At 35.3% G+C, this 24,761-nt stretch overlaps 1 protein-coding gene across 11 annotated transcripts in view; it reads left to right on the forward strand.

Moving 5' to 3' along the window:
* Positions 1-24,453, forward strand: part of AHI1 (Abelson helper integration site 1) — a 101,441-nt gene extending 76,988 nt beyond the window's left edge. For 8 of the 11 annotated variants that reach the window (XM_027690466.1, XM_027690530.1, XM_027690503.1 and 5 more), the window contains 6 exons: positions 40-98; positions 5,620-5,685; positions 8,019-8,181; positions 9,621-9,721; positions 19,560-19,639; positions 23,314-24,453. In XM_027690466.1, coding sequence (XP_027546267.1) covers positions 40-98; positions 5,620-5,685; positions 8,019-8,181; positions 9,621-9,721; positions 19,560-19,639; positions 23,314-23,545 — 701 coding nt within the window. In that variant the 3' untranslated portion in view covers positions 23,546-24,453. Of the gene's footprint in view, positions 1-39; positions 99-5,619; positions 5,686-8,018; positions 8,182-9,620; positions 9,722-10,303; positions 10,644-11,388; positions 11,446-19,559; positions 19,640-23,313 lie in introns of those variants that run through there. The other 3 variants (XR_003535415.1, XM_027690537.1, XM_027690548.1) reach the window with 3 other exon arrangements.
* Positions 24,454-24,761: the final 308 nt, after the last annotated feature.

Genomic DNA, 24,761 nt, shown 5'->3' on the forward strand with positions numbered 1-24,761 from the left:
GATAACAAGCAGAAAATTCACAACCTTTTCTTTTCACAGGGTGTTTCAGCCCAGTAGGAAATCCTCTTAGCCGAACACTATTGGGTAGACTACAGATGGTATGGAATTCTCTTTTTGCATTTTTTTTTAAATTGATGTTTAACTATAAAATGTCATTATTCACAAGTTCTCATTGTATAGAGGTGGGTTTTTTTATCCTGTCTTTTTTAAAAAAGAGGTGTCTTCAAACCAATTGTCTACATAGGCAAATTAGCTTATGCTGCAGCCAGCTGGTAGGAAGATCAGATATCTGAAAATCAAAAGCTTTATATTTTTTTCATTATTTACTTTTTGTTGTTTAGAAATAAATAAGCTAAAATCACACTCAAGTTTTTTATTATTACTGAGAAAGAAGACATTGATAAGCAGCAAAAGAAAGCTGAGACAGTAACTTGGAATGAAATTCTATTTGTAGCACCGTTTTCATTGTTTACTGTTTCATACTTCATCTTTTTGTAACAAGTGAAATCACAGCTATCCTCTTGTTTATTTAACTGCTTATCTCTTAAATACTGATTGTAAACTTCTACTGATTATATTTGTTCCTTTGTCTATTTCTGGTTTCCTGATCACCATAATAAAAATCCAACAGAATCTGTAAATGCCATTAATTCCAACTTTACATTTGATAAACCTGTATTAAACACAAAATGTATGGAGGAACTAGTGACAGCAGAACAAGTGGTGCTTCTGAATACTGAATGCATTTGTATCTCTATGAAGCTGGGCCTCTTGTACTGGAGATGTTAATCCTCCCGCACTCATGAACAGAATGCCATGGTTTATTATTCTGTTGAAATTGCACTACTTGTAATTTTTGAGAGAAACATTATAAATGGACACAATTTAACTTTGATCATTTATAGCTGTTTTACAATTTGCATTTGGGGTTTTGGTTTGGATTGGTTTAGGATTTTTTTGATCCTACCTTATTTGACAGAATCTGTTAATACAGTTGTGGAAGGCTTATAAAATAAGTAGAGTTCACCAAGAAATTTGAAAGTGTGGTTTTACGTTACTGTTTTGTTAGTGGTTAAATGGTTCTTGTTTTCACACTTGAAATGTTTTGCCATCAATATATATTTTTTTAGGGAAAAGTATAAATTGTTCAACCAGTACATTTTTAGTGCTCTCCACCACAGCAAGCTTGATAAACATTTACAGGATCAGCTCTTTTGTGAGGTGCTAAATAGCAGCTAATTTAAAATAATTTTTTCTGAGAGGGCTAAATTGAGGGTTATATTTGCACATTGAATATTGAATATATTTGTTGTTTCTCCTATTATAAATGTAGTAATATATATGTAAGTGCTGGTTAACTGAGTAATTAATACCAAAAAAGTAGCATATTTAGAAATGGTGAAATAGTTGAAGAGGTTTTAAATAATTTCAGGAGCTGGAGTATTTCACATGCTTCTGAATTGATCTTTTCTTCCTTTTCCTTTTTTCTTTTTTTATCCTTGTAGGCTTTATTGCAGCAGCTGTGTTTTCATTTCTTATTTCTGTTTGTACGTTGCAGATTTCAATAAAGTGCAGCCTGCTGCAGGTTCTTTTTTCCTCAAGGCAAATTATAGATTCCCATGCTTATTAAATATTAAAAGGCTGTGATCAGATCAAGATTGTAGTCATCTGAAGTGTAAGGAAGTAACTTTAAAGTTTCTATGGACAGATTAATTACCACCAAAGAAGAGTGTATCATTCTTAGCAATTGATACTTTTGGAAAAATTTTAATTTACCTATTAATACAAATACTTGTACTTCTGTTTCCCATAGACTGAATTTGTAGTTAGGTGTCACTAATGGGAAAAAGAATGCGTTGGACCAGAGAGCAAGAACAGAAATATGATAGTGCTGACAGTATTCGTCTGTTTTCTTCTAAGTCTCAGCTTATTTAGCATTTAATTTAAAACTTCAATTTTACTCTTTACTGCAGTAAAGAGAATGCATGACATTTTTAGGAGAGGGGACAATTAAGTAAAATTCTAACCCTTTGAATTTCTAACCCTTCTTAAGAAAAAAAGAAGACAATGGAGCAACAGTAAAATCTCAGGTCTATTCTGTAAGATTTTTAAATGTTTTAAATATTATCTTTTCAGCTAATCAAGAGTTTTCAATCGAGCTCTATAAGTTAATTTCTCCTTTTGTCTTCTTTAAAAAAAAAACCAAACCAAGAAACCATCATAAACCAAAAGCAGCAACAAAAAACCCCAAAAAGGTAACAGTCTTAGAACCTGGACTATTACACACTGAAGCACAGATTTACTGGGTAGGCAAGAGAAGCTGTAACACACATTCCTTGTGTGTTTACTGGACTGTTTGCATAAGTGATATTCCCAGTTTCTCTTCCATTCTGCCAGATGGCAGGTGTAGGGAGGTGGAGCGGAGAGAAGTAGTGGCGCTGTGCAGCATTCAGAAAATAGATGTTTGTCCTTCTTCATGTCACTGAGTCTGTCACTAGTGGGAAAAGGAGAGAGGGTGACTTTGGCTCTGTATGCATACACATATGCATACATATTCCCATTGGTATGTGTAGTGTCACCTAAAATTAGTCTTAGAAAAGCTTATTTTTCAAGTGTTGCTATTAAGAGGCAATGACTAACTCTTGGAACTGGGACTTAATCTATATGTTTATTCTTTAAAATGAAGAATATGTTTACCTGTAAGGTAAAAACATATGGAAACATCAATAGACTTTACATTTTTCCATATTTTTTTCTTTAAACTTTGATAATGTGGTAATTGAAATATATTGGTTCAGTAGGACAACTGAAATGCTGAGACTTTTACTAAAAAGACAGTAACAACTGATCACTTGTTCTTACTCAGTGCTCCTTCTCCTAAACGGATGAGTAATATCTAATCCCCCCATCCTGTTGGCTGCTTTACATTTGCGTCAAAAAAGCAAAACCTCCATTAGCACAATCACTGAAACTGCCCAATTAAAAAGAAGCCATAAACATTTTAATTAGTGTATTATCAGGAATTGATAACACTTGATACAACAGTGTATCTATTGGTTTACTCTTAGGTGCAATGTTCTCTTTTTGTATTAGTGTCTTGAAACATTTTTGTTTGGTTTTGGGTTAGAAATTTCAAGGGTATCTAAGTGAGTTAGTCATGGATAACCAGTGTAATACTCCATGGTCTAGAACTCTGCATGAACAACTGGATCTATTTATCTTCCTTTGAGGATGTTCCTTAATGCTGAAAGCTCCTAACAGGTTTGTTCAACCAAAATCAGTGTGACACGGCAGACTTTTTCAGCAAGGATTTCGTTTCTGTTTCTCACAGATGGTCTGCCTCCCAAAAAGACCAACTCCTTGGAAGATAGCTATAGCCCCACATCTGTTCCAATGAAAAAAAAGGGTTATCTAGTTTCCATCCTGCATGAAAAAAAAAGGAGACATTAATATTGTATTAAGAACTATGTATTCATACATTACACTATGTCTGCTGCTTTTTTGGAATCCTGAAAATGTGCCTTAATCTTGTGACACAACATTTAAAAAATTATGTTTCTAAGCTGAAAGGCCAGTAGTTTTAGTTGGGTGTTTCTTGCAGTGTAACTGGTAGTTGGCACTATTTGAGGAATGGCATGGCATGGAAGAGGCAGCTCTGCTGCCTTGCAGTAGCTACATTTGTGGTAAGCAGCTGAAAAGGGGTCATATAATGATAATTGAGTTTGATTTCTTTGAATCACAGCTGTGGCAATTGCCAGGTAGAGGTAGAGCTGTGTGTAGCCAGTGACATACTCAGAGTATCTATCTCTTTAAGAGGCACCTCTTTGGATTGTTGTTGCTTAAAAGTTTAAGGCAGTGTCTGAGAATATTCAACGTCATCTCAGGGTGACTCATGGATTTTAGCTTGTTATTTCCAAACAGCTCACTCTCTTCAAGCTCTTCTTGAGCTGAGTGTTTGAGAGCCATATAAATACTTTATTAAAAAGAGAGAAAGAGAGAGAGACAGATTGAGACACAATAATGGGGCAATATGAATACCTGAACTAGATACCTGAATAATACTGCTAATAATTCTGATGAATCATTTTTGAGCAACAGGAGGCACTCCCATCCCACAGGCTAAGCGCATTGCCTGTGCAGTTCTCTTAACCTTGAGAATGGAAAATGAGAATTAGCTGAAACCTCTACAGCAGTGCTAACTACCAGTAGACCACTGAACAAGCCACATACTCTGAACTGCAGCTCCACCAGTCTTTGTTCAAAATTTGTTTATCAAATCAGGCAGTTACACTTTTTCCTTTCCTTCTGTGCATGTACATAATTACTCAGAACTCTTTAGGTGGTAGGTTTAGATGTTCTGGTAGATGATGAGAATTGAGTGCAACTGTTCACTTTTACACTGTGTTCATCTGTATGTACTGTACGTGTCTGTAACTACTGTGGCAGCTCTGAAACAATCTGGAGTCTGGATGGAACCTCAGTATAGTCAGTGATTTATTTTCCATATGGGATAAGCCTAACTAAGTTATGAAGACAACATTGAGGGCAAGGATCTCTGTTCTTGAGAATGCCATTTATTCTACTGAGGATTTGCTATGATTTTCTTTGTAATATGTTATGAGATTCCTTGAACCGTGCTGATAAAAAATAAAAAACCCTATTGAAAATAAATGGAGCACTGTATTTTAGATACATTTTTTTAAAAAGCAAGAGAAGAGAAAGAAGTTCACGGAAAAGATAGTTAAAGGAGTGGATGTAAAATATGAAAAAGGTGAAGTATATTGGATAAAAGATTTCAAATTTAAGTGTTTATAAAGTGGTATATCTGTTAGAGGTAGAAATGTTTACTTCACAAATCTCACATTTTATTTTTCTCTTCTAAAATGTCTTAATTGCTCTGTAATATTTCTATTCTGTACTGTAGTGTATATCCTTTGACACATTCAAAATCTAGGGGAAGCTGGCTTCCCCTTTGTGAAGATTGACCACTGAAAAAAATTATTACCAGCAAAGGACTTCCAACTCTTCCTTTTTTTTCTAGTTTGTTGTTACTCTCCTAATTTTCTTAATTTTTCTATAATATATCTCCTTTCAACTGAGGTGTTCTATTGTTTGACAGAAATAAAGTTTTTTGGTACTGGCATATCCTGATTATTGCATTATATATCTACTATTCTTTTGAATTCGTTGGAAGTCTGAAGAGTGAGTGGTAAAGATAGAACAACTAGAATTAAATGGAATGTTTTGGTTATTAAGACCAACCTGAAATTTCCATTATATAGAAGTGACATCTTTTATGTACTGGCTCAGAGGTAAAGTTCACTGCAACAACTTCTTAAATATCTACTGTATTTGCCTTGCAAACAAGATGGGACTGCATAGTCACCAGTCCAGTTGTCTTTAGTGCAGTTTACATACTTGAAAAACTTGGTATCTTTTTTAAATATCTACCAGCCAATAGCCAATATTACTCAGTGTTGCTTAACATCACTTCTGCTTTTTCTTTTTTAAAAAGAGCATTTTATTACAGATAATTCTTATCATCTTAGTAGACATGAAAATACTCATAGTTTAGCAAGACACTTCATATTAAAGTTTCAACATAATTTATTCTTCTAGAATGATGACAGCCTGACAGCATTGGGAGTGGGAGGAGGAAGCAGTTGTCCACTGGTGCAAGAGACAGTAAGTATTATGTAATTTTTTGCAGTATTTTCTATACCTGTTATACTGTATCTGTGCTTTTGAAAGCATGTTCCCTTTTTTGTAGCATGAAATCCCAAGGATTTTTTTTGCTCCCATAGATTTTGTAATTCTTACAAAGATGTTCATAACTGGCATAACTACATTAATGCTGGGTTTATATCACTCTTGAAAAACAATCTTGTAAAATTTTGTTGAATATAGAATTTTTTATTTTTCGCTTGGACTTGGACACAGGCAGAACTTGACAAATGTTTGAATGTCACACCAGAAGAAAGTCCAATGCTTTAGGCATAATTGTAAGTGGTTTACATTCTTCTTTGGTTCTGAGGTGCATTTCCTCTGTCCCGTCATGGTCATTTTTCTGATCACATGTCTCCAGAGAATATAATGGCAATTTCCACATTTCATTTAAATTGTCAGGCCTACTAAACCATTTGTATTACATGACACATTGGTTTATTAATTTCTTATTTCTGAGAGACAGACAGTGGGACTTGCTTGATTGGTTTGAATTGTTTGTGGCAGTGAATTTTTGTAATATTTTCCAAAAAACGTAACATTTACACCATAACTATCTCAAAAAAGACACTGCCAAATGAAGTAATTGTAGCTCTGCCTTTCATTGTTTTTCACGCTGCCAATTAATTAGTGTTACATCCCTATGTTCCTTTTTGGGTTTGGTTTTTGGCGTGGTTTTTTTTTTTACCTTAAGCGACCTCATGGTTTTCATGAGGTTGTCACTTAACCGAAGTGGGCACTATTAGAGCACCTCTTACTGGACATGATCACGGTGCTCATTAGTGTGGTTTAGTTTGCTTCTGTGCTACAGTTCATATTTCTATATTGTCAACACCACCTGTAATTACTGTATTAGCTTTCCTAATGCAGGGAGGAGAGTTATGATAAGGGTTATTTCATTGTTTAGCTTCTTTATGTAAGTTCAGGACTTTTGAGTTCATATTTAGATAAATTTCCTGTTTAGTGAGAACTATGCTGATCCTAATTTTTGATACTGACCAGCTCAAAAATTGCCACATAAAATTTAAAATGATATCATGGAATCAATGGAATCATTTCCATCTTTTCCCATTCATAACTGATTTAATCTGTTTAATTGATGACATGGAATTATGAAAATACAAGTGACATTGTCTATATTTTTACACATATAACTCACAGGTGATCTTACTCAAAGTGGAAATACAAATATAAAAGCATTGTGCAGTTCAGCAGTCTTAAGATCTAAATGCATGCATGAGTAATAAAAAGGGTTTTTTTCCTTCAAATCCCTATTGTCATACTTTGCTATCTCCTTCAATCCCCTTAAACCTCCTATTGCTCCTAACAATCCCTGTCTTTGACCTCTTTACTTACAATTTTGTAGAGGAATCTGAGATGAAAATTGTAGGTAGGGAAGCAGCATTCTGTGTCTAAAATAGGTCATAATTTTATTCCTCACTTATGATGAGGAAAGTGAGCAATTCCCTTATTGTTTCTGTTCATTTGTTTTCTTTTCAAGCTTTTCTGCTTGGAGTTCACCAGGACAGATTTTTGTTCATAGGGTATAGGAAATAAATAAGAAATCGTATTGATATTTTCATATTCAGGGTAGAAAGCAGGCTTTTGGTAATGTATTTTATGTAGTATGCATGATGCTGATGACTATTAGTATTCTTTTTCATAAAAGTATAGGTGCACTATATGTCAAATGGATTTATTATGTAAAATGGAATTTAAATGTATTTTTTAAATATTTAAAAGATATTTTTAAAGTTGTGTGTCCAAACCCTTATTTTTAAGCAAAACAAACAAAGAAAAAAAGAAAGAAAAAAAAATTGAGTGATCAAAGCAAAACTTTGCAATCTCTTTTTGTATTAAATTTTTCCTTCGATAACTGTCGTACTGTTGAAGTATTTATTCAAGCACATTTATTCAAGCACATATGCTTCATGAGCACACAGAGAATGGGATCTGAAGGTGGTGTAACAATTCTGAGAAACTGAATGTATGAAGTTTTTTTTCCTTTTGCTTCACAAGCAAATTGCTTATAAAACTAACAGCTGCTGTTTTGAAGCTAATCTTAGTGAATTGAATGTTCTTAACCATTTCTGCAATCCCACAGTCCTTTATCTTGCCTCTCCTGCTGCTTTCCCACCACCCCTGATCCCATTAGCAAAACTTGAGGCAGCCTCAGCTTTTACCAAAGTGCAGCTTTGGTTTCAGCTGCCTTTCTGCAAGAGGAAGTGAATGTTGCGCTTTTTTCTCTGTGGCATGGTTGTGATAAAGCTGTGGTGCTCTTATCTCTCTTTTAGGTAGTGGCTCTTTATGACTACACAGCGCATCGATCAGATGAGCTAACCATCCATCGCAGTGACATTATCCAAGTGTTATACAAAGATAATGATAACTGGTGGTTTGGCAGCCTAGCAAATGGACAGCAAGGCTACTTTCCAGCTAATTATGTGGCTGGTGAAAGTAAGTTTACTGCTGTCTTCCTGGTATACCGGTGTGGGTTTAACTGATGGTCCAAGATTTTACCGTGCTGTAGTGCTATTGTTCTGAAGATAGGAATTCGTGTAGTACACACATGGCATAATGATGACTTATTGTGGTGCAAAAATTGTATAGCTAACCACTTAGCAAGTTGACATACCTGACTTAGGAAGGTAATTGCTCTTGGTTAAACATTCCAGCTAATACAGTACTGACTTAATTATCTGTCAACTAGATTGATTCCTTGTCTCTTCTTACATGTAGCAGCCTGGTTCAGCCCTACCTTGATAATGATTTAGGGCACATCAAAGCATTCTACAAACATCTTAGTTTTTTCTTAGGCAATCTCCACTAGATCTAGCTTTTGTAAAACCTCTTAATTTTCCCCCTTCCGTACTGGAGAATGTTCAGTTCCCAAATAAGTGGATTTCAGTATGCAGTTTTAAAAGAACAGTCATGGTTAAATCTCATATCTGAGCATTAAACTTGCAACCAGGTACTTGTTTTTAAAACAGTTTTTACTAAACTGATACAGACAAACCTAAATGAATCTGAACAAATAATATAGGAAGCATCCTACTTAGTCAACTGCTCTAAAGATACTCAGTGTGTTGATAGTTGTTAGTATTCAGCTTGTGGACACAGCATGTGGTTGCGTAGTACAAGAAATTCATTTGCCATCCTAAACTATCAAACTATCAGTTATGCTGGTGTTTAGAAATCCTTTAACTCAACATTTCTCAAGATGTTTTCCCCCATTTTCTAGTTCCTCCCTCTGTCTTTCAAGTGAAATCTAGTATTTAAGACTCTTTCCTAAAAAAGACTTGGACATAACACTGTGCTCACTTGAGGATAATTAAAGTTAGATTTACTACTGCCCTTTCCCTTTGTGCTCTCCTTGCACATCCTGTGGATTTTCTCCAGCCTTTCTTCCTTGCAAAATAACCCAGAGAGAAGTCTGTAGGAAGAGTCTTCAGTGATGGCCTTAAAAATATGTTCTTAAAAAAAAAAATCAAACAAAATTTTGGAGGCAGTTGTCCAGCTGTGCAAAAAAATCTCTGGTAGATGTGTCATTTCAGTTGGTGATTGAATCACCTTATTATTGAATCAAAAGAAATGCATATGATACATTTATTAAGTGTCAGCTGCATTGCTATCAGTATGGACTTGGTTCTTAGGTAAATGTTTGAATGCTTTTATTTTATAAAATAACCAATATATAAATCACATTAAATCTAAGCTTACTAATATGAATAAAAGTTTACGGGAAAAATTTAGTAAATTCTCATACAATGTTTGGCCTCAAACATTTTTCACCTGTCTCAGTTCACATCTGTTTTTGGCTAGATCGTAATGTCATGGTGGTTCACATAAATTCTTTCATGTCTCTCATAATGGCGAATTATGGTTCCTCTTTTCAGAAGAGTATGAAGAACAACCTTCAGAATTAGTATCAGATTCTGCTCCTCTCCTACCAGAAGGACCAACAGAAGCAGAGGAAGGTTCTCTGACATTAGATAAGGTAACAATTTGAGAATGAAGGATTCTGTAAGTAGTGTTATATTGTATCTCTTGTGTACACATGGACTGTATTAATTTTTGATCTTTTTTGTAAGAATTTCTTATGTGTAGACCTCATTCCAGGCAAGCAGGTAGATTTTCAGCGGCAGTCTAATGTTTGTCTTGCGTGGAATCAGCTGTTCTGTCATTTGGCGATTAAATATTCTTACTTCTCCTCATTGTAATGAGGAGCAAATCTCCTATTGACTCCAAGGTTTACAGAAGTATGTCTTACAGCTGCCTGATGTAAATCATGGTTGAGGAAACAATATGGATTTGTCAAAACCTGACATAATTTCAGGTGCTTGACTGTCATTCTTGGAATATGCACTGCCCACATATTCTTCAGATTTTCAACCATGAAATTTCCTTATCTATGGGGTTACTTAGGAAAAAGGTGGGATGTTTTTCTCTTGGGAGTTTTCCAGTTCTTGTAATATCCTAATTAAAGATACGCAATGTGATCATGAAGCCTTTATACCAGATGAGGAGATATGCTGCATCTAAATGTGCTTACTTGTCAGTGGCTCTTTCTGTTTAAAAGCTGCTGCTGGGTCTCCGATATGAGTGGCTGCACCCATCCTGTAAGTTGCTTAGGAGGGTGAACTATAGAGACTTCATAGTTTGGAGGAGCAAAGGTAATAAAGGCTTTTGCCTCGACACTATGTACTATCTCTCCACTTCCACCATATACTTATACTGGGTTGCAATTACATATGGCATTATGTTGTTGCTTACATACCACATACTATACTGTGTGCATAAGCATTCCCGTTTCTGTGATTTTAGTTAGAATACAGTATGTGCAGAAGAACAAAGAAGCAGGACCCGGTTTTTAGTCCAAGAAAAATTGAGCATTTGATTTTTATTAGGGTTTTCTTTTCTGAGCTTTAGAGATTCCACTATGTGCAAAGCAGGCCACTTGATTCTCACTTCACCAGAAGGATATTAGAAACTTTGCATAGCTTGTACCCCTTCTGTGAAATAAGACTGATGTTTGTTTTAAAATAATAGTTTGTAAGCAGAAAAAAAAAAGATAAAAATTAGGTCAATAACTGTTAGAATTTAAGGAATTTTTATTTCAAAATGTTTGTATCTTTAATAAGTGTACTTTTCACAACTATTCATTTACTCAAGTGTTACTAACATAACTACTTAAAAGTGAGTTTTGTTCAGATTTCTTTCAGATTATTTGACTTTTCCATATACTTTTCTAAAATTGAATCTAATATTTTATGTCTGATTTGCAAGACTCAAAACATACTCTATGTTACTTTGTTGCAATTTTGGGGATTTTTTTTTCAGGTGATATATCTAATCTTTGCTCCATAATCTATAGAATTATAGGACTGTTTAGGTTGGAAAAGACATTGCAGTGTTCAAGGTTAAAATACTCCATGCTGTTTCTATTAACCTTTTTTGTGTAGCTTCTGGTTTTAGTAGGTGAATAGAGAGAGGTAGCATTTAATAAATGATTGAGTACAGATTACTCACTTGGCAGTTTTCTTGAAGCCAACTGCTATAAATCGAATTGTTAAGTGTTTTGTATCTAACTATACTTGAAAAATGGAATTAATCACTGCACCGAGTAGTAATAATTAGTCTGAAGTATCTTTTACCTCTTTATAGCTGAGAAACTGATAGCCAAACCATTGTCCAGGAGAGACAAGGGTGCATTACTTCCAGGTACTGGCAGTAAAGACAGACTCTAACAAATATGGGAAAAATTACGTTACTGAAGATTTCTTTCATTTGTTGTCTATGTTGCTAGAGGCAAGGAAGGTATCCCAGAGGGAATATGTTGCTATAATGACCCAGTTTCACTTGTACCCAGATTAGAAAAAAGTGCTAAGACACCTGTTATTATTAGACTTCATCATTGTTATCCACATCTTTTTTTCTGTTTTTACCTAGTAGAAATTTAGTCAATTTACTGATCAAAATACTTTTACGTGCACTAATGTTACTAACATTTGCAACTAGTACTTGTTGTTCAGCTTTGTGAGAAGCAATGTTTGATTAGTTCTGATTGCTTATAATTTTTCAAGTGTCTATGGTTGACATTTTTCTAACACTAGTTTTTGTATTACTAGAGTACTTTTTTACTAACACTCAGTTTTAGTAATACTTAATTGAAATACTCTTTACTTGGATTCTACTTGTACTTTGAGTTAAATGACTACATATTTAATAATTAGTTGGAATTTTGTAGTAGTCTATATAGTACATATAGAAATTCAAAAGATACAATGAAGCAAGTGTACAATGACTGTCCAAAACAAAGCAAATACGTTGCTTTTTATCTTGCACAGCAGCTGAGGGCAGTACAAAATCGTAAAGAGCCCAGAGGAAAGTTATGAAACATTTACAAGTCCTGGAAAAAATTATATAAGAGGATATACTTACAAGTGGAGAGAACATATAAAGTAGTACCTGATGTGAATTGGATGCACTCTTCTTTCTTTTATTTTTCTTTTCCTTCTGCTGTTAAACAACATCAGGGAACATTAATCTAGAATGGAGCACATCTAATTGATAGAAGGAAATTTTTGTTTATGACGTGTAGTTACCTTGATAAACCTACTACAAGACACTATTAAATGTATGTGCTTAGGGATTAATTGCTTTAATAACACATTTTAGGCTGAGGTAATGGCTGAAATTCCAAAAAGCATCTGAATTACTGGGAAATGCAAATCTGACTGATTTTTAAATTTCAAGTCACATCAACACCATATAAATCATCAAAAAGATAAGACAATTGAATCAAATTATGAATCTAACCTCTGTAAGACTTGTGATGCCTTGAAGTGTAATGGGTTTACAAAAGCAACAGAGTTCTGCTTAGAAGAAACAAATTGTCATAAATGTTTGTCAGCATGAATGCAAGTTCCACAGTGCTCTGGCTTTAGGCGATACTGGATACTTCTGAGACAAAGCTGCTAAGGCGACCACTGAGGGGGCTGATCAGTTATGGCAGTTCCTGTCTTGCAGTAGTGACACAGCAACTTTTCTTCCTATTCCTTACATTTTTTTTCAGTATAAGACCTGATAAAAGGAAATGCCAATTTCTTTTACGTGGGAAATAAGAAAAATCATTACTTTGTAATACCTATGTGTTTTGTTTGGTTGGGTTTTTTTTTTTTAATCCAAATATATTTTAATTAATAATTAAGTTTTTGTTTAAGTTGTTACCACAAGCAGGAAAATATAATTAATTCTTTGGTTGTGTTTTGGTTTTGTCCACAAGCATATTTTCCCTAATATTTAGTTATACCTAGGTCCGCTATATCATTCTTTCTCGGTTTTTTTGGAGTGTTGCTCAAATATTTAACTCAAATATTTCGCTCTCTGCGAAACAGTTACTGTGAAAATCATTATAGAAATTACCTGTGAGATTTTGCTACCACACAAGACTAAATAGGGCACTTAAAATGTTGAATATGACTATAGTTTTAATTACTGAGAATACCAGATAGCCTAATTAAAAATAGTTTTCCAACTGCAGATATAACAAATGCATATCTAGCTAATCATCAGAGCTTTATGAGTGAATAAAGTGGAATTATTAACATTAGAAGAGGGTGTAATACTCAAGATCCAATATTAGCCTTTGCAAATAATTAAAAAAAGGCTGTAGTTCAAAGGACTTGCTTTCAAAATTCTTTCTACCATCAGCTTTGCATTCATAACATAATAATTTTATGCAAACCTTGTTTTCCTGCCTTATGAGTTACTTAACTCCTGTGCCACAAAATTAGGTCATAATCATCTTTAATTACAACATACCTCTAAACTGCCAATAGAAATTTCATGGAGTGATGGTGTCGCTGCACTGATGAAGAATTCCAAGAAATAAAGACAGACTTATCATCTGGCTGCTCCAGTAAATGTGCTGTTTCCTGGTTCCTTAAGATGAAAGTGGAAAGGACAGGAATTCAGACAGGGTTCTATTAGAAACAAGAATGTGGGTTTTGCAAAATTTTGGCAAATTAGAAGCATTTCAAAGTTGATAGTATGGGGGATTTTTAACTAGAAATTTTCTGTTGTCTATAAAATCTTGTGAATATGTTTCATAATTTTAAGGTGGCCTACCACTCACTACATAAAATGCATTCTAAATATTAAGTATGCAATTCCACATTACATGAAAATAGTAGCAAGTAGTAATAGACAAAAACAAAATTTAATTTAATTTAAAATTTCCATTAAAAATGTAAGAAAATAGTCTTTCTAGTATATTTATCTTTGAAAAATGATACCAAGATGTAAAATAATGGTCATAAGCATCAAAAGGGTTGCTGTCAAAAACATTATTATTGCACAATTTGGATAATCTGCCCAAAGATCATCACAACTTGATTCCATGTATATTTAAATAAAGTTTGGGATTATCACTGTTCACATAAATAATTCATGCTCTCATGCTTCTTGCCCTAGAGAAGGTTGTTGTCAGCCTTTGTGAATATTTAGCCCACTATGTCTGAAACTAACTTGCCAAGCAATTGATGCTTTTCTTCTGGGTTTGAGCTCCTTCTGTATGTGTGTTTTTGTGGGCTCAAAATTTTTTTATTAAATCTAAAACTTTAAAAAGCATAGAAAACTTGCTCTTCCTTTCCAAAAATAGTAGCTAGAAATTTTTCTATTACCGTAATCAAAAACTTTTATTTTAGAGTTTGCGTGGTTTCTATTTTCTATAATGGTGCCTTTCTTCAGTTTACTGGGAAACACTTCAGTGACTGATTATCCTTTAGGAAGAGGAGGAGGGAATAGGAAGATGTGATTATGCTGATGAGGGAAACACTGAGAAATTTATACAATGAAACTCTTGCAGTGAATAGAGCTGAAGACTTTTGACACATCACGAAGTATGTTCATTTTCAAGGTTCAGAGAGGTTGCAGCTATAAAAAAAGCGATATTCAATTGAATTAGAATGTATTATAGTGAAGTTTGCAAGTCTGGGCTTCATTCATTGGTAATATGATTACAGATCTGTCTTTCTAAAAGTATTGATGTCTAGGCTGAAAGAAACTATGCTTTTCTAGAATTGGTCTGCAAAGCTGCTGTGTAGTCTTCCACATAAATTGTTGAATGGCATTATGAAATAGATATATCTTTGCAAATCCTACTTTCGAAGTAGTACTGACTTGGATTATTCTTTAAGAAATCCCTCTTTTGAAGGAAATGTTATTGTGGCACCATCTTATGAGGAATGGGCCATTTTTCTGAAAGGTTACCCAACATTAACATATTTCAGCTTTTGAGTTCCGTAGTTTCCTATTTCTTGGTGTTCTGTTTTCCCTTTAAAATGCAGTTTTTACTGTTCAAGTTAGAATTATAGAATCATAGAATGCTAAAAGGTTGGAATAGAGCAGAGTAGAGGGGGAGAATCACCTCTTTGAACCTGCTGGCCACGCTGCTTTTGATGCAGCCCAGGACACGGTTGGCTTTCTGGGCTGTGAGCACACACTGCTGGCTCACATTGAGTTTTTCAGCAACCATCACCCCCAAGTCTTTCTCTGCAGGGCTGCTCTCAATCCACTTCTCCACTCAACATGTAGGTGTGTCGAGGATTTGCCATGACCTGTGTATAGGACCTAGACTTCTCTTTGTTGAACTTTATGAGGTTTGCATCGGCCCACCTCTTAAGGTCCCTCTGGATGGCATCCCTTCCCTCCAGTGTGTTGACTGCACCTGCAAGATGAATTACCCTTTCTTAAGCATGTGTGTTACTACTTTGTGAGCTGGTAGCTATGTGTTGTGTCTCAAAAAATGTTTATGCCACTGTCTCTAGTATTTAAGAAAGAGAAGGTATCTGGTTTATAAGCAAATAATTATCTGTTAGGGGAAAAAAAAGAAGAGATTAAATAGTCATTTACTGTAAGTGACCAGTCTGTTTAAAGGTAGGAAGAATCAGGCTGAGCCACTGAACTGGTCAAACAGAACCAAAAATACTGTTGAGGGACACATATTATTAAGATAGCTCTCACTAGCAAGCTAACTTCTCCCTTCCCCACATTTTCTCCTTGGGTCCTCATAGCCTCTTTCTGAAGAGAATTAAACTATTTTATGCAAATCTTAGGCAAAGCTGTGACCACAGATAAATTCCCAAAGGCCAAGACTTCAAGACTGAAAACAGCTGCTCTAAACCATACTGCTTTAGTCTGAAGTATCTTGTCTCCACTCTTCCTCCTCCTCCTTTTGTTGTCCCTCAAATACTCATCTTGTGGATTTGATTTCTGACATACAGTATTCATCAAGCCATGTTTACAGTTTTCGCCCACCAGATTTTCCCTTTTGTGCAGAAGATAGAAATCCATGCCAATGTCTGTTGTATACAGAGCCATTGTTCCACTAGATGATCAAAACTAAGTTAATACTGTTAGACATAAGGGTTAGAACATGGTCAATCTGATTTAGATAAAATTGTTCTTAAAAATGCTAGAAAGGGGGAAAAAGCAATTATAAGTTAATTGCATTTAAAGTAGAAAAGTCTTGGCAAAAGAAATATATGTAATTCTGCTAGCAAAGATCCCTGCCAGTTGTTCATTTAATCGGGAAATGTGTGGACGGTGCAGAAGAGCAAGAAAGAAAATGATGAATGTGGTGTCACCACATCTCTCTCAAACTTGACTTGTTATAACAGTTTTGTCAGGAGGCATCAGCAGAGTTCTGTGGAGTTAAACACACGACTATGAGTCTTTTATCCATGGACTGTGTAATAGAAAACAAAATAAAAACTGAATACTGAGTGTAACGTCCGAAAGACTAGTCTGAAAAGGCAGAGAGACATTCATTCTTGCCATCTCTGATCCAGTGAATCTTTTATTAGATCAAGTTCTGTAGAAACAGCTTTTATGGGAGAGTTCCTCTCTGCAGAGTAGGCTATAGAGCAAGCTCATTTGCTGTCATGGCTTGGATCACCTGAATAGATCTTCTGCACCACTCCATTCTGTCCATCTACCTCTTAGTCTGTCAGAGAACCTCTGCAGACCGTCAGTCTTAGTGACAGCTCTGCACGGCCTAGAGGAAAGTACTGCCAAAGATGTAGACTTGGGATGAGACTTCGTCACTGGTATTTCCTTTAGATGTCCTCTGCTGCAGGTTCTGCTAGGAAATATGTTCTGATATATCTGATTGTTTCCATGAGTTGCACAGGGAGGGTTTAGTGCTTGACTTACTGGTGTGGATTCTACAGCAGGATTAGGAACTTGATATACTTTTGTGTATTTTGCCTGTACTTGTATTGCCTTGGTTGCTTCTTATGTGGCATCACAGAGAATAGTAAGTATAAAAAAAAAAACGTACTATAAAGCGAGCAAGCCTTGTAGAAAAGGAAAATATGTGTTGTGTTACAATTTTTATGATCATAAACTAAGCAAAGGAAACTTCAGAAAATCCCAGCTTCTGCAGTTGATATAAACTAATGTTCTCTTCTCCTTCTGATGGATTGTATCTCTCAAAGGATAGAGAATTAGAATATGGCAACAAAATAGAACGCCATTAGTAGCACTCTACAAAGGAGCTAATTTTTTGTACTATGTTCAGTATTTGTTCTTGCGAACAGAAAAATATGCATAAGTATCAAATTTAGGGTGTTTTTCTTTAAAGCAAACACTGCCCTAATAATTCTCTATTAATATTTAAGATCTGCAGTCTGGATGAATGTAATAACTAACACCATATCTGGTCCAATGCTAGGTTTACTGAATCTTAGTACAGACATAGTGACAATAGTGCAGAGCTGTTTGGAGCTTCCTTGGAGATCTGCCTGTGTATAACAAGTGGTTGAGAGGTTTCAAAATGGACAAAGATGAGATCAACAGCCTCTTCAGGTCCTCCTCCTCTACCCTTCTCTGGCTTGCTCCTTACATTGATATGCCTCAGTGAATTCTCAGCATGTAAATGTTACCACCACCTCCTGAGCCAAATACCTTCTGCCTATTTTTCCAGCCTCCGTTTCCTCTGCTGTGCTCCTCTTGCTGCTTCATCCTCTTGTTTCACCAGCTCCTGCACCAGCTCCTTGGATCTGCTGCTGATCCCTCTTGTTCCTTCAGTAGTTACTTCTTACATCACTAGGATGGGAAAAGTAGTTCAAGGAGTAGGTTAAGAGGGACACGAAGGTATATGGCGTAGACAAAAGAAGATAGCTGCAGTGAGATCTGCTTCAAAAAGATCTAGTACCTAGTTCCTGCTTCATTACATGCTTTAAAGTTTGTAGGAATGAGGTAAGAAACCTATCATACTCAAACACTGCTGTGGAGAATTGGGAGTCATTCTCTACAGACCCTAGGAATTCTCATTAGTTGCCATGTGAGGAGAACACAGCTGGTGGAATGTCTCCAATTGTGTGCTTTTCTTTCCTTGGTACTTATACTAAAGAGCTGTGCTTTAATATATAAAGCCTATGTGATGAGTTTTTTTTGATCGTAAGGATTTTCAGTTAGGCAGATTAATTTAGTGGATACTTTAATCTTCTAACTGTAAAACAGGTATAATTTTCTGTGTTTATGTGTCTGAAAGTATTAAAAATCCTAGTCTAGTTTTATAAGAGGTCAGTCTTCTATAGTAGCACTTCAGGGAATTCTACCTCACTGTTCTTTGGAATGGTTTATATTTGATTATAGTATTAGTACAGTGAGGAGATTCTATAATATTTACTCAAAAAAGAGGGTTAAAAAATGGTCCAACATCATTCACACAGGATTTTCAGAAAAAGATTTTGTTTTGACTGCAAGTGAAGTGAATTCACGATTGTGTATGGCAGGGAACCACAAGGCTGTAAATGCTGAAGGAAGTATTAATTACTTGGAGTCATTCCCTTTACAACACTCCTTTGTATTTTCATATCAGTGGCATTATATTTCCTTCTTTTGTGTTTACTTTTACCATTGACTTAGTCTCAAGTTTATTACTGTATTAACAAGGATTTTGTGTGTGAAGTACATGATTTTTCTTCCTAGCTCAGCCAGTTATTGTATTCTAATAGACTGACTTTTGTCTAAACTATTCCAGCAATCTGTGATTTTTTAGCAGACTAATTCTAATGACTAACGTTTGAACATGGTTGTTGTGGGCAGTGTGCTTATATGAATTCAGTAAGTCAATGAGAGCTTGATCCTGCTTATTCCCAGTCAGCAGAAAAATATTAAACCAATAAAATAATCTGTCCCTGAAGACTCAGGAAGGGCACTCGCATTTGCTTATGGGAATTCTTGCAGTAATTGTGAGACCTGTTAGAATTAGAAGAGGTTTGTTTGTAGAGGGAGCAAGTTGTATAGAGACCCACTAATTAGGTTGGAAATGAGAGAATTTACTTAAACTTTTCCAGGTTCGGGGGAGTCTTCCTAGCCCTGAATTATAAAGTAACCTGGAGTGATTTCAACTGCTTTTGAGTTAAACTTGCGGGCTTAAAAAACCCTCAGGTTTATCTTGTTAAAACTATGCAATAAGGTGTCTTTTTAGCATTGTGCTTTTAATCTTGTAGGAGCAGAAATAACTTCATTCTTTACAGACCATGTGTATTTTAAGCTGATTTCAAGCAGATTCATAACCATCTGTTTCTACACATACCTGAAAACTGTCTTTTATTTGCAAGTAGCTTTTTTTTTTATAGCAGGGTACTGTTTCCTTGTTTGTAACCACATAGGAGTTAACATTTTATGGCTGATAGACATTCTTTTTCAAACGAGGTATATTCTCTCCTTATTCAGGAAGCTGGTGGGTTTTCTATGCACATGTGTTGGCCATCTTGTCTGTCTTCTTTTTACCTTCCTGCCTTTTTTTTTTTCTTTCACAGATGTCACCAGTCATCAGTAAGTCAGGGGACCTAAAATTTGTCTCCAAGCGTGACACAGATAGAGACTCACCTGCAACACAGTAAGCAAGAAATAACTTAGAACAATTTGCAGTGTTTTTTCTACAAGTGCTGTTCAAAAACTATGAAAATGTTGGGAGACTTATTTTGTTTTATCAAGCAAAACAAGAATTAGCTTTAGGATTATCAGTGAGAGCGTGCTTCATACTCGAAATGTGAAATAAGTTACAGTTCATGTATATCTGCACACACAGATGTGCATACACACTCTATCCCCAAAAGAGCAAGGGCTATAATGTGTATGACAATCAAAACTCAGGGATATGACTCAGGATATGGGGATGTCCGCTGGCGTGCCTTAGCTACGTATTAGGATTTATTGCTACAAACTTTAAACTATTTTTGCACCTTCTAAAAATTAATTAATGTGAATTGCAAGAGATTGTCACATTCTAAGAAGGCGCAAACCAACGTCTTTGATGGTGACACTTGTATTTTTTAAAAATCATATCTGTTCATTGTGTGAAAGCTGTGAGAAGATCTCAGTGTTTTGAATAAGAGCTTCCACAATATTTTTAGCTATTGTAACCGTTTGTACTTCAAAAAGTGTATTTGAAAATACTTCCTGTGTTTGCCATTATATCTGTCACTTAAGAAAAGTTATTTTACTGATTGTTTTCCAGACTGGTCCCCTCCCCATATAAATGATTTGTTCATATATGCTGTAGATGCAGATACATATCTAATTTTAACCTGCCTTTAAATTTTAATTTTATATCTCTGTCTGTATCTAGGTTTGAAAATAAGGTGTGAGTGGAAAGTTTAACCCTCATGTATGATGAGGAATGGGCTGTATAACTACACATTGACAGAATTCAGTGTTGAATTTTGGGCATAACTATTCTGATAGTATATACATTAAGGAACGAAATGCCTTAAAAGCACAGTTACTGTGATGGTTAATACAGTCTGTTAGAAGTCAGTATCAAAAATTTGGTATAACTCAACTCCATAGTAGAACTTCAGGAAACAACTATTTTGAGTGACCTTTCCAGGGCATCCACTGAAAAATGTGCCATTGCAGATTAATCATAGAATCAGCTGGGTTGGAAGGGACCTCCGAGATCGTCAAGTCCAATCCTTGATCCACTGCCACCGTTGTTACTAAATTAAAATGTGGAATCACAAATAATTTAAGCAAATTCAAGAATTTTGAGTCATACCAAATGTGAAATGTTCATTTCAGTGGAAACTAAGACTATCCTGACAAAGAGGTCACACTGAAGAAATGGAGCCCCAAAACCACTTCAGTTACATTTAGGAAAGGTGAGAGAAGACACCTACATGCCTGAGTCACTGAAATGTGCTGCCTCCTCCTGAACTATAGGGAGCATCACAAAGATTCCAGTCTGAATTCATGCATGCTCCATGTCATAGTACTTCATAGCAGTGACTGTGTGTACCAAGTTTTTTTCAGAAAAGAATTTAAGCTTTTGCCTTATTTTGAGAGCTAAAAGAGAAAAGGATCCTCTGACATTGCTGGTGCTACTAGTTTGACAGATCTCACATATTTCTGTTTATACAGGACAGATCAGATAATAAAACACCTCAGAAACATGGCTGACTATTTTTCATGAGAACTCTCACTTCATTGTTATCAAAAACATGGCCTGCAGGGGCTGTGACAGAACTGTAGTTTTCTTGCTTACTGCAGTTGATGTGTCTGAAATATCCTTAAAAAATCACACGCATGCTAGTATTGCCATCTTAACTGGAAAAGTTTTCTATTTTAGCATCTAACAGTAGCATCAACATGACTTGAGGTCCAGTCCAACCTGTATTTAAATAGTTGCTCCACCTAAAACGTACTGTTATTCTTCTGTTTTCTGTGAAAATACCTCAATATCCATGTCACATCTATGTATATGATAGGAATTGTGTAGTAAATAAATTTCGTAAGAATCAAGTGAGATGTGATTGCCAAGTACATGCTTTCAATATGGAGAAGTGAAACTGTAAACACCTGCACAACTCAGTATGCCAAATGAATGATTGCTGTTTTGACTTATTAGAACAGTATTCATTTTGGCCACGATACCTACTGTAAAAGAAAATTAATGGAAAGTGCTTAAGACATGTCTGTCTGAGAATTTCTGGATGGAAATTAAGGTTTTGCATAAGGAAAGCTAAATTTTATACAAGATGGTAGTAGACTTTTATCTTAGCCAAGCAGTTAACCTATCTTCTGCAGACTCTGGAAGATACAGAGAAATGTCCACATAATAGATGCTCAGTGGTTTCAATCTAAGTGTCTTGTTTTGATGTTCAAATAATAAAAAGATGAAAACTGCTTCTCAAAATTAGAGTAGCTTTACATTGGAAACCAGCATAGTAACCTCACCCTTTGAATATTAATGATTAGATACTACTTGTCAATACGGAGACTATCTCCTTAGCTATATTCCTATTGTACAGTTCTGTTGAGCCTGCACAGTTTTGTAGTGCTCTCTGCATGAATTTACACAAGACCCAGCTGAACACTCAGTTTGGTACACTGGTACTTATATTACTGAAAAATTATGATTTTTATTCCGCAGTTTCCTTTATGCTCCAGTACTTCTCCAGTTATTCTAGAAATCATAACACAGAAGGTCTTAAACTCCAGAACCTTTTCTTTAAGATGTTCCAGTACTAGAGCCACAGCAATCCACTTATTCATAAATATACAATTTAGTTTTTAAAAAAATTCAAACAGATAGTCATCAGTTCATTAGCAAGGCTGATGTGTAAACATTTTCATGTATAAAATCTGATTACATTAGGACAGTAACATCAACAGTAGAGCACTTGCAGCACCCTTTTTGGGGAAACAGCACACATTACGTTCCTCAGTCTTGATTCATCCATTTGCTTATGTGTTTCAGAAGCATTCAACATAACAGTTCAGGTCATACCAAGACCTCTCTTGCTAGACACAATACAGATTTTGAACAAAGACAGTACCTGCCCTTGAAAGGTGATAGTTGAAGTATTGTTATGTATTTACAGCTAAATAAAGTTACAACTTCTGCCAAGAGTGGAAATTCATGGTAGAAGTGGTGTGACATTGCAAAATCCCTGGCATCATGCACAAGACTAGTTAAAGGCATTAACTGGGAAAGATACAGGAGCTTGGTTGATGCTTTTGGCATTGTATGAAGTCTGATAAGCATAAATAGACATTAAAGTTATTTTTGGTTTTGTGAATCTGTCCTCATTCAGGTAAATTAAAATGGCAAAAACTAATCTTATGCACTTTGCCTGCCTTGTCTTATTCTTATTGAATAAATAAGCCAGGAATCTCTCTTTGATTACAAGTATTTTGATGTCTGAGCTTAGGAAAGTAAAAAAAAATAAAAGTCCGATTGCTTTTATGAGAGGAGGAGACTAGTAATTTGTATTTTTTAATTACATCTGTTTACTATTGATCAAGGCAAGCTGATTTTTAAGATCACGAGGAGTTCTTTTCAAAGCAATGCTATGATAAAGTAGACTGGTGGAGTGCTCTCGTATTTTGTCTTCATGGTTTTTCTTTCTTTGTTCTGCTGTGGAACAGTAGTTTTTGTAGTTGTTTCAGCATTGTGCTCAAGGGGACAGGCAGACAATTGCTCTAACACATCAGCTGTGGGTGGAAAAAGCTCTAAATTTGGGCTAACTTTGTGTTTCTTTTACTCTTTTTATATCCACCTTCCTCTAGAGATACAAAGAAAAAGAAGAAAAGGATACAGAGGAATGAGAGAGAAAATCAGCACAACTTAATGAGTCTCGATACTCCTCTATCATCAGTTACAGCTAATGGTGTTGAAAATGAGCCTACATCCCATGGGGTGGAATTGAAGAAGAAGAAGAAAAAGGCAGTGAGAGGCTCAAACTTAAGCACAAATGGAAAGACAAATACTGCCTTTGAGCCTGAATGCCGGGACGTATAGTCATAATTTATTTCTGAATACTGGTGTGATATTCATTACACACATTGAAGGCTGCAATTACGGTCCCTCTTCTAGGATTAACAACAAACAAAGAAATTAAAATACTTAAATATGCAAAATGCCACCTGTTGTGACTTACTGATGGTGTTAACCTGCTTTGGGTGACTTTTGTCCTTGAAATCAACAGTGAGGTTCAGCTCCTCACTGGACTGGAAAAAAACCTGAAACTGTCAAATACAACATCTCCTAATTTGATATCTGAATAAACTTTCACTTAGGCATTTCTGCAGGCTGTAGATCAATCCATTGTGAGCAGAGAATCAAGTGAAAAAGTATGATCTAGAGCAAAACAAGCTCAACTACTACATATGTTATTAAATTAGCATTCTAAAATGCATTGTAAGTAAAATAGAAGAATGTTCAGAACGGTAAAATTCCAAAGGAGTGCTGACATTAAGGTGTACCTGAAAACGTAAGCTTTTTAAAAATATTTTTCTGACATCAAATACTCACTTGGACTGCATTTTGCAGCTCTGAAGGGAATTAACCTATGTAACTACACGGTCTTCAGTAGGACTACTCATTCTTATCAAAGTAAATAAGTGTTGCAAATTCCAGGCAGTTATATTTTTCAAATGAGGTTTTCTGCACATAGTAAAGATTCGTTGGAGTTTTGTCAGAGTTCCTGGCTGCTTTGGCAGCAGTCTTGCCAAAGATACTTTTTTTTTTGTCTGAATGAAATATTTCGTATCCAACTATGCTGTTTGTTTTACTTGTAGTCCTTATTCACTTGAGTCATTAATCTATTTTTTTACTTGGGTATTATTTTGTGAACTTTTACTGATGACTTCACTAATTATCTATGGTGTTAAATAATTTATGTTCTATATTAAATGAAATACTTTCTAGCAGTTAGTGTTGGTATTTTTCTGGCTGATGATGTCCAGTTTATTTTTACTCTGCTAGGAAATTCTTCCTCCTCCCTCTCTGAAGCAATAAATAACATAAAATTAGAAAGTCCTTATTTAGTAGACAGGGCACTTGATTCCATTAAAAAAAGAAGTGAGAATAACAATGTTGGGCACTGATGCATGAAATGCACCCAGATGCAGAGGACTAGTTGCTGTATATTGTAATAACTTTCTTGCACATTTGAAAGCCAGAAAAATCTATAAACTTTTTTCTTTCAAGTAAAGCCTAGCAGCAAATACTCTTT

This window comes from Neopelma chrysocephalum, unplaced genomic scaffold (assembly GCF_003984885.1).
Source record: "Neopelma chrysocephalum unplaced genomic scaffold, ASM398488v2 Primary Assembly neopelma1_23, whole genome shotgun sequence".
In the NCBI taxonomy this organism is placed as follows: Eukaryota; Metazoa; Chordata; class Aves; order Passeriformes; family Pipridae; genus Neopelma; species Neopelma chrysocephalum.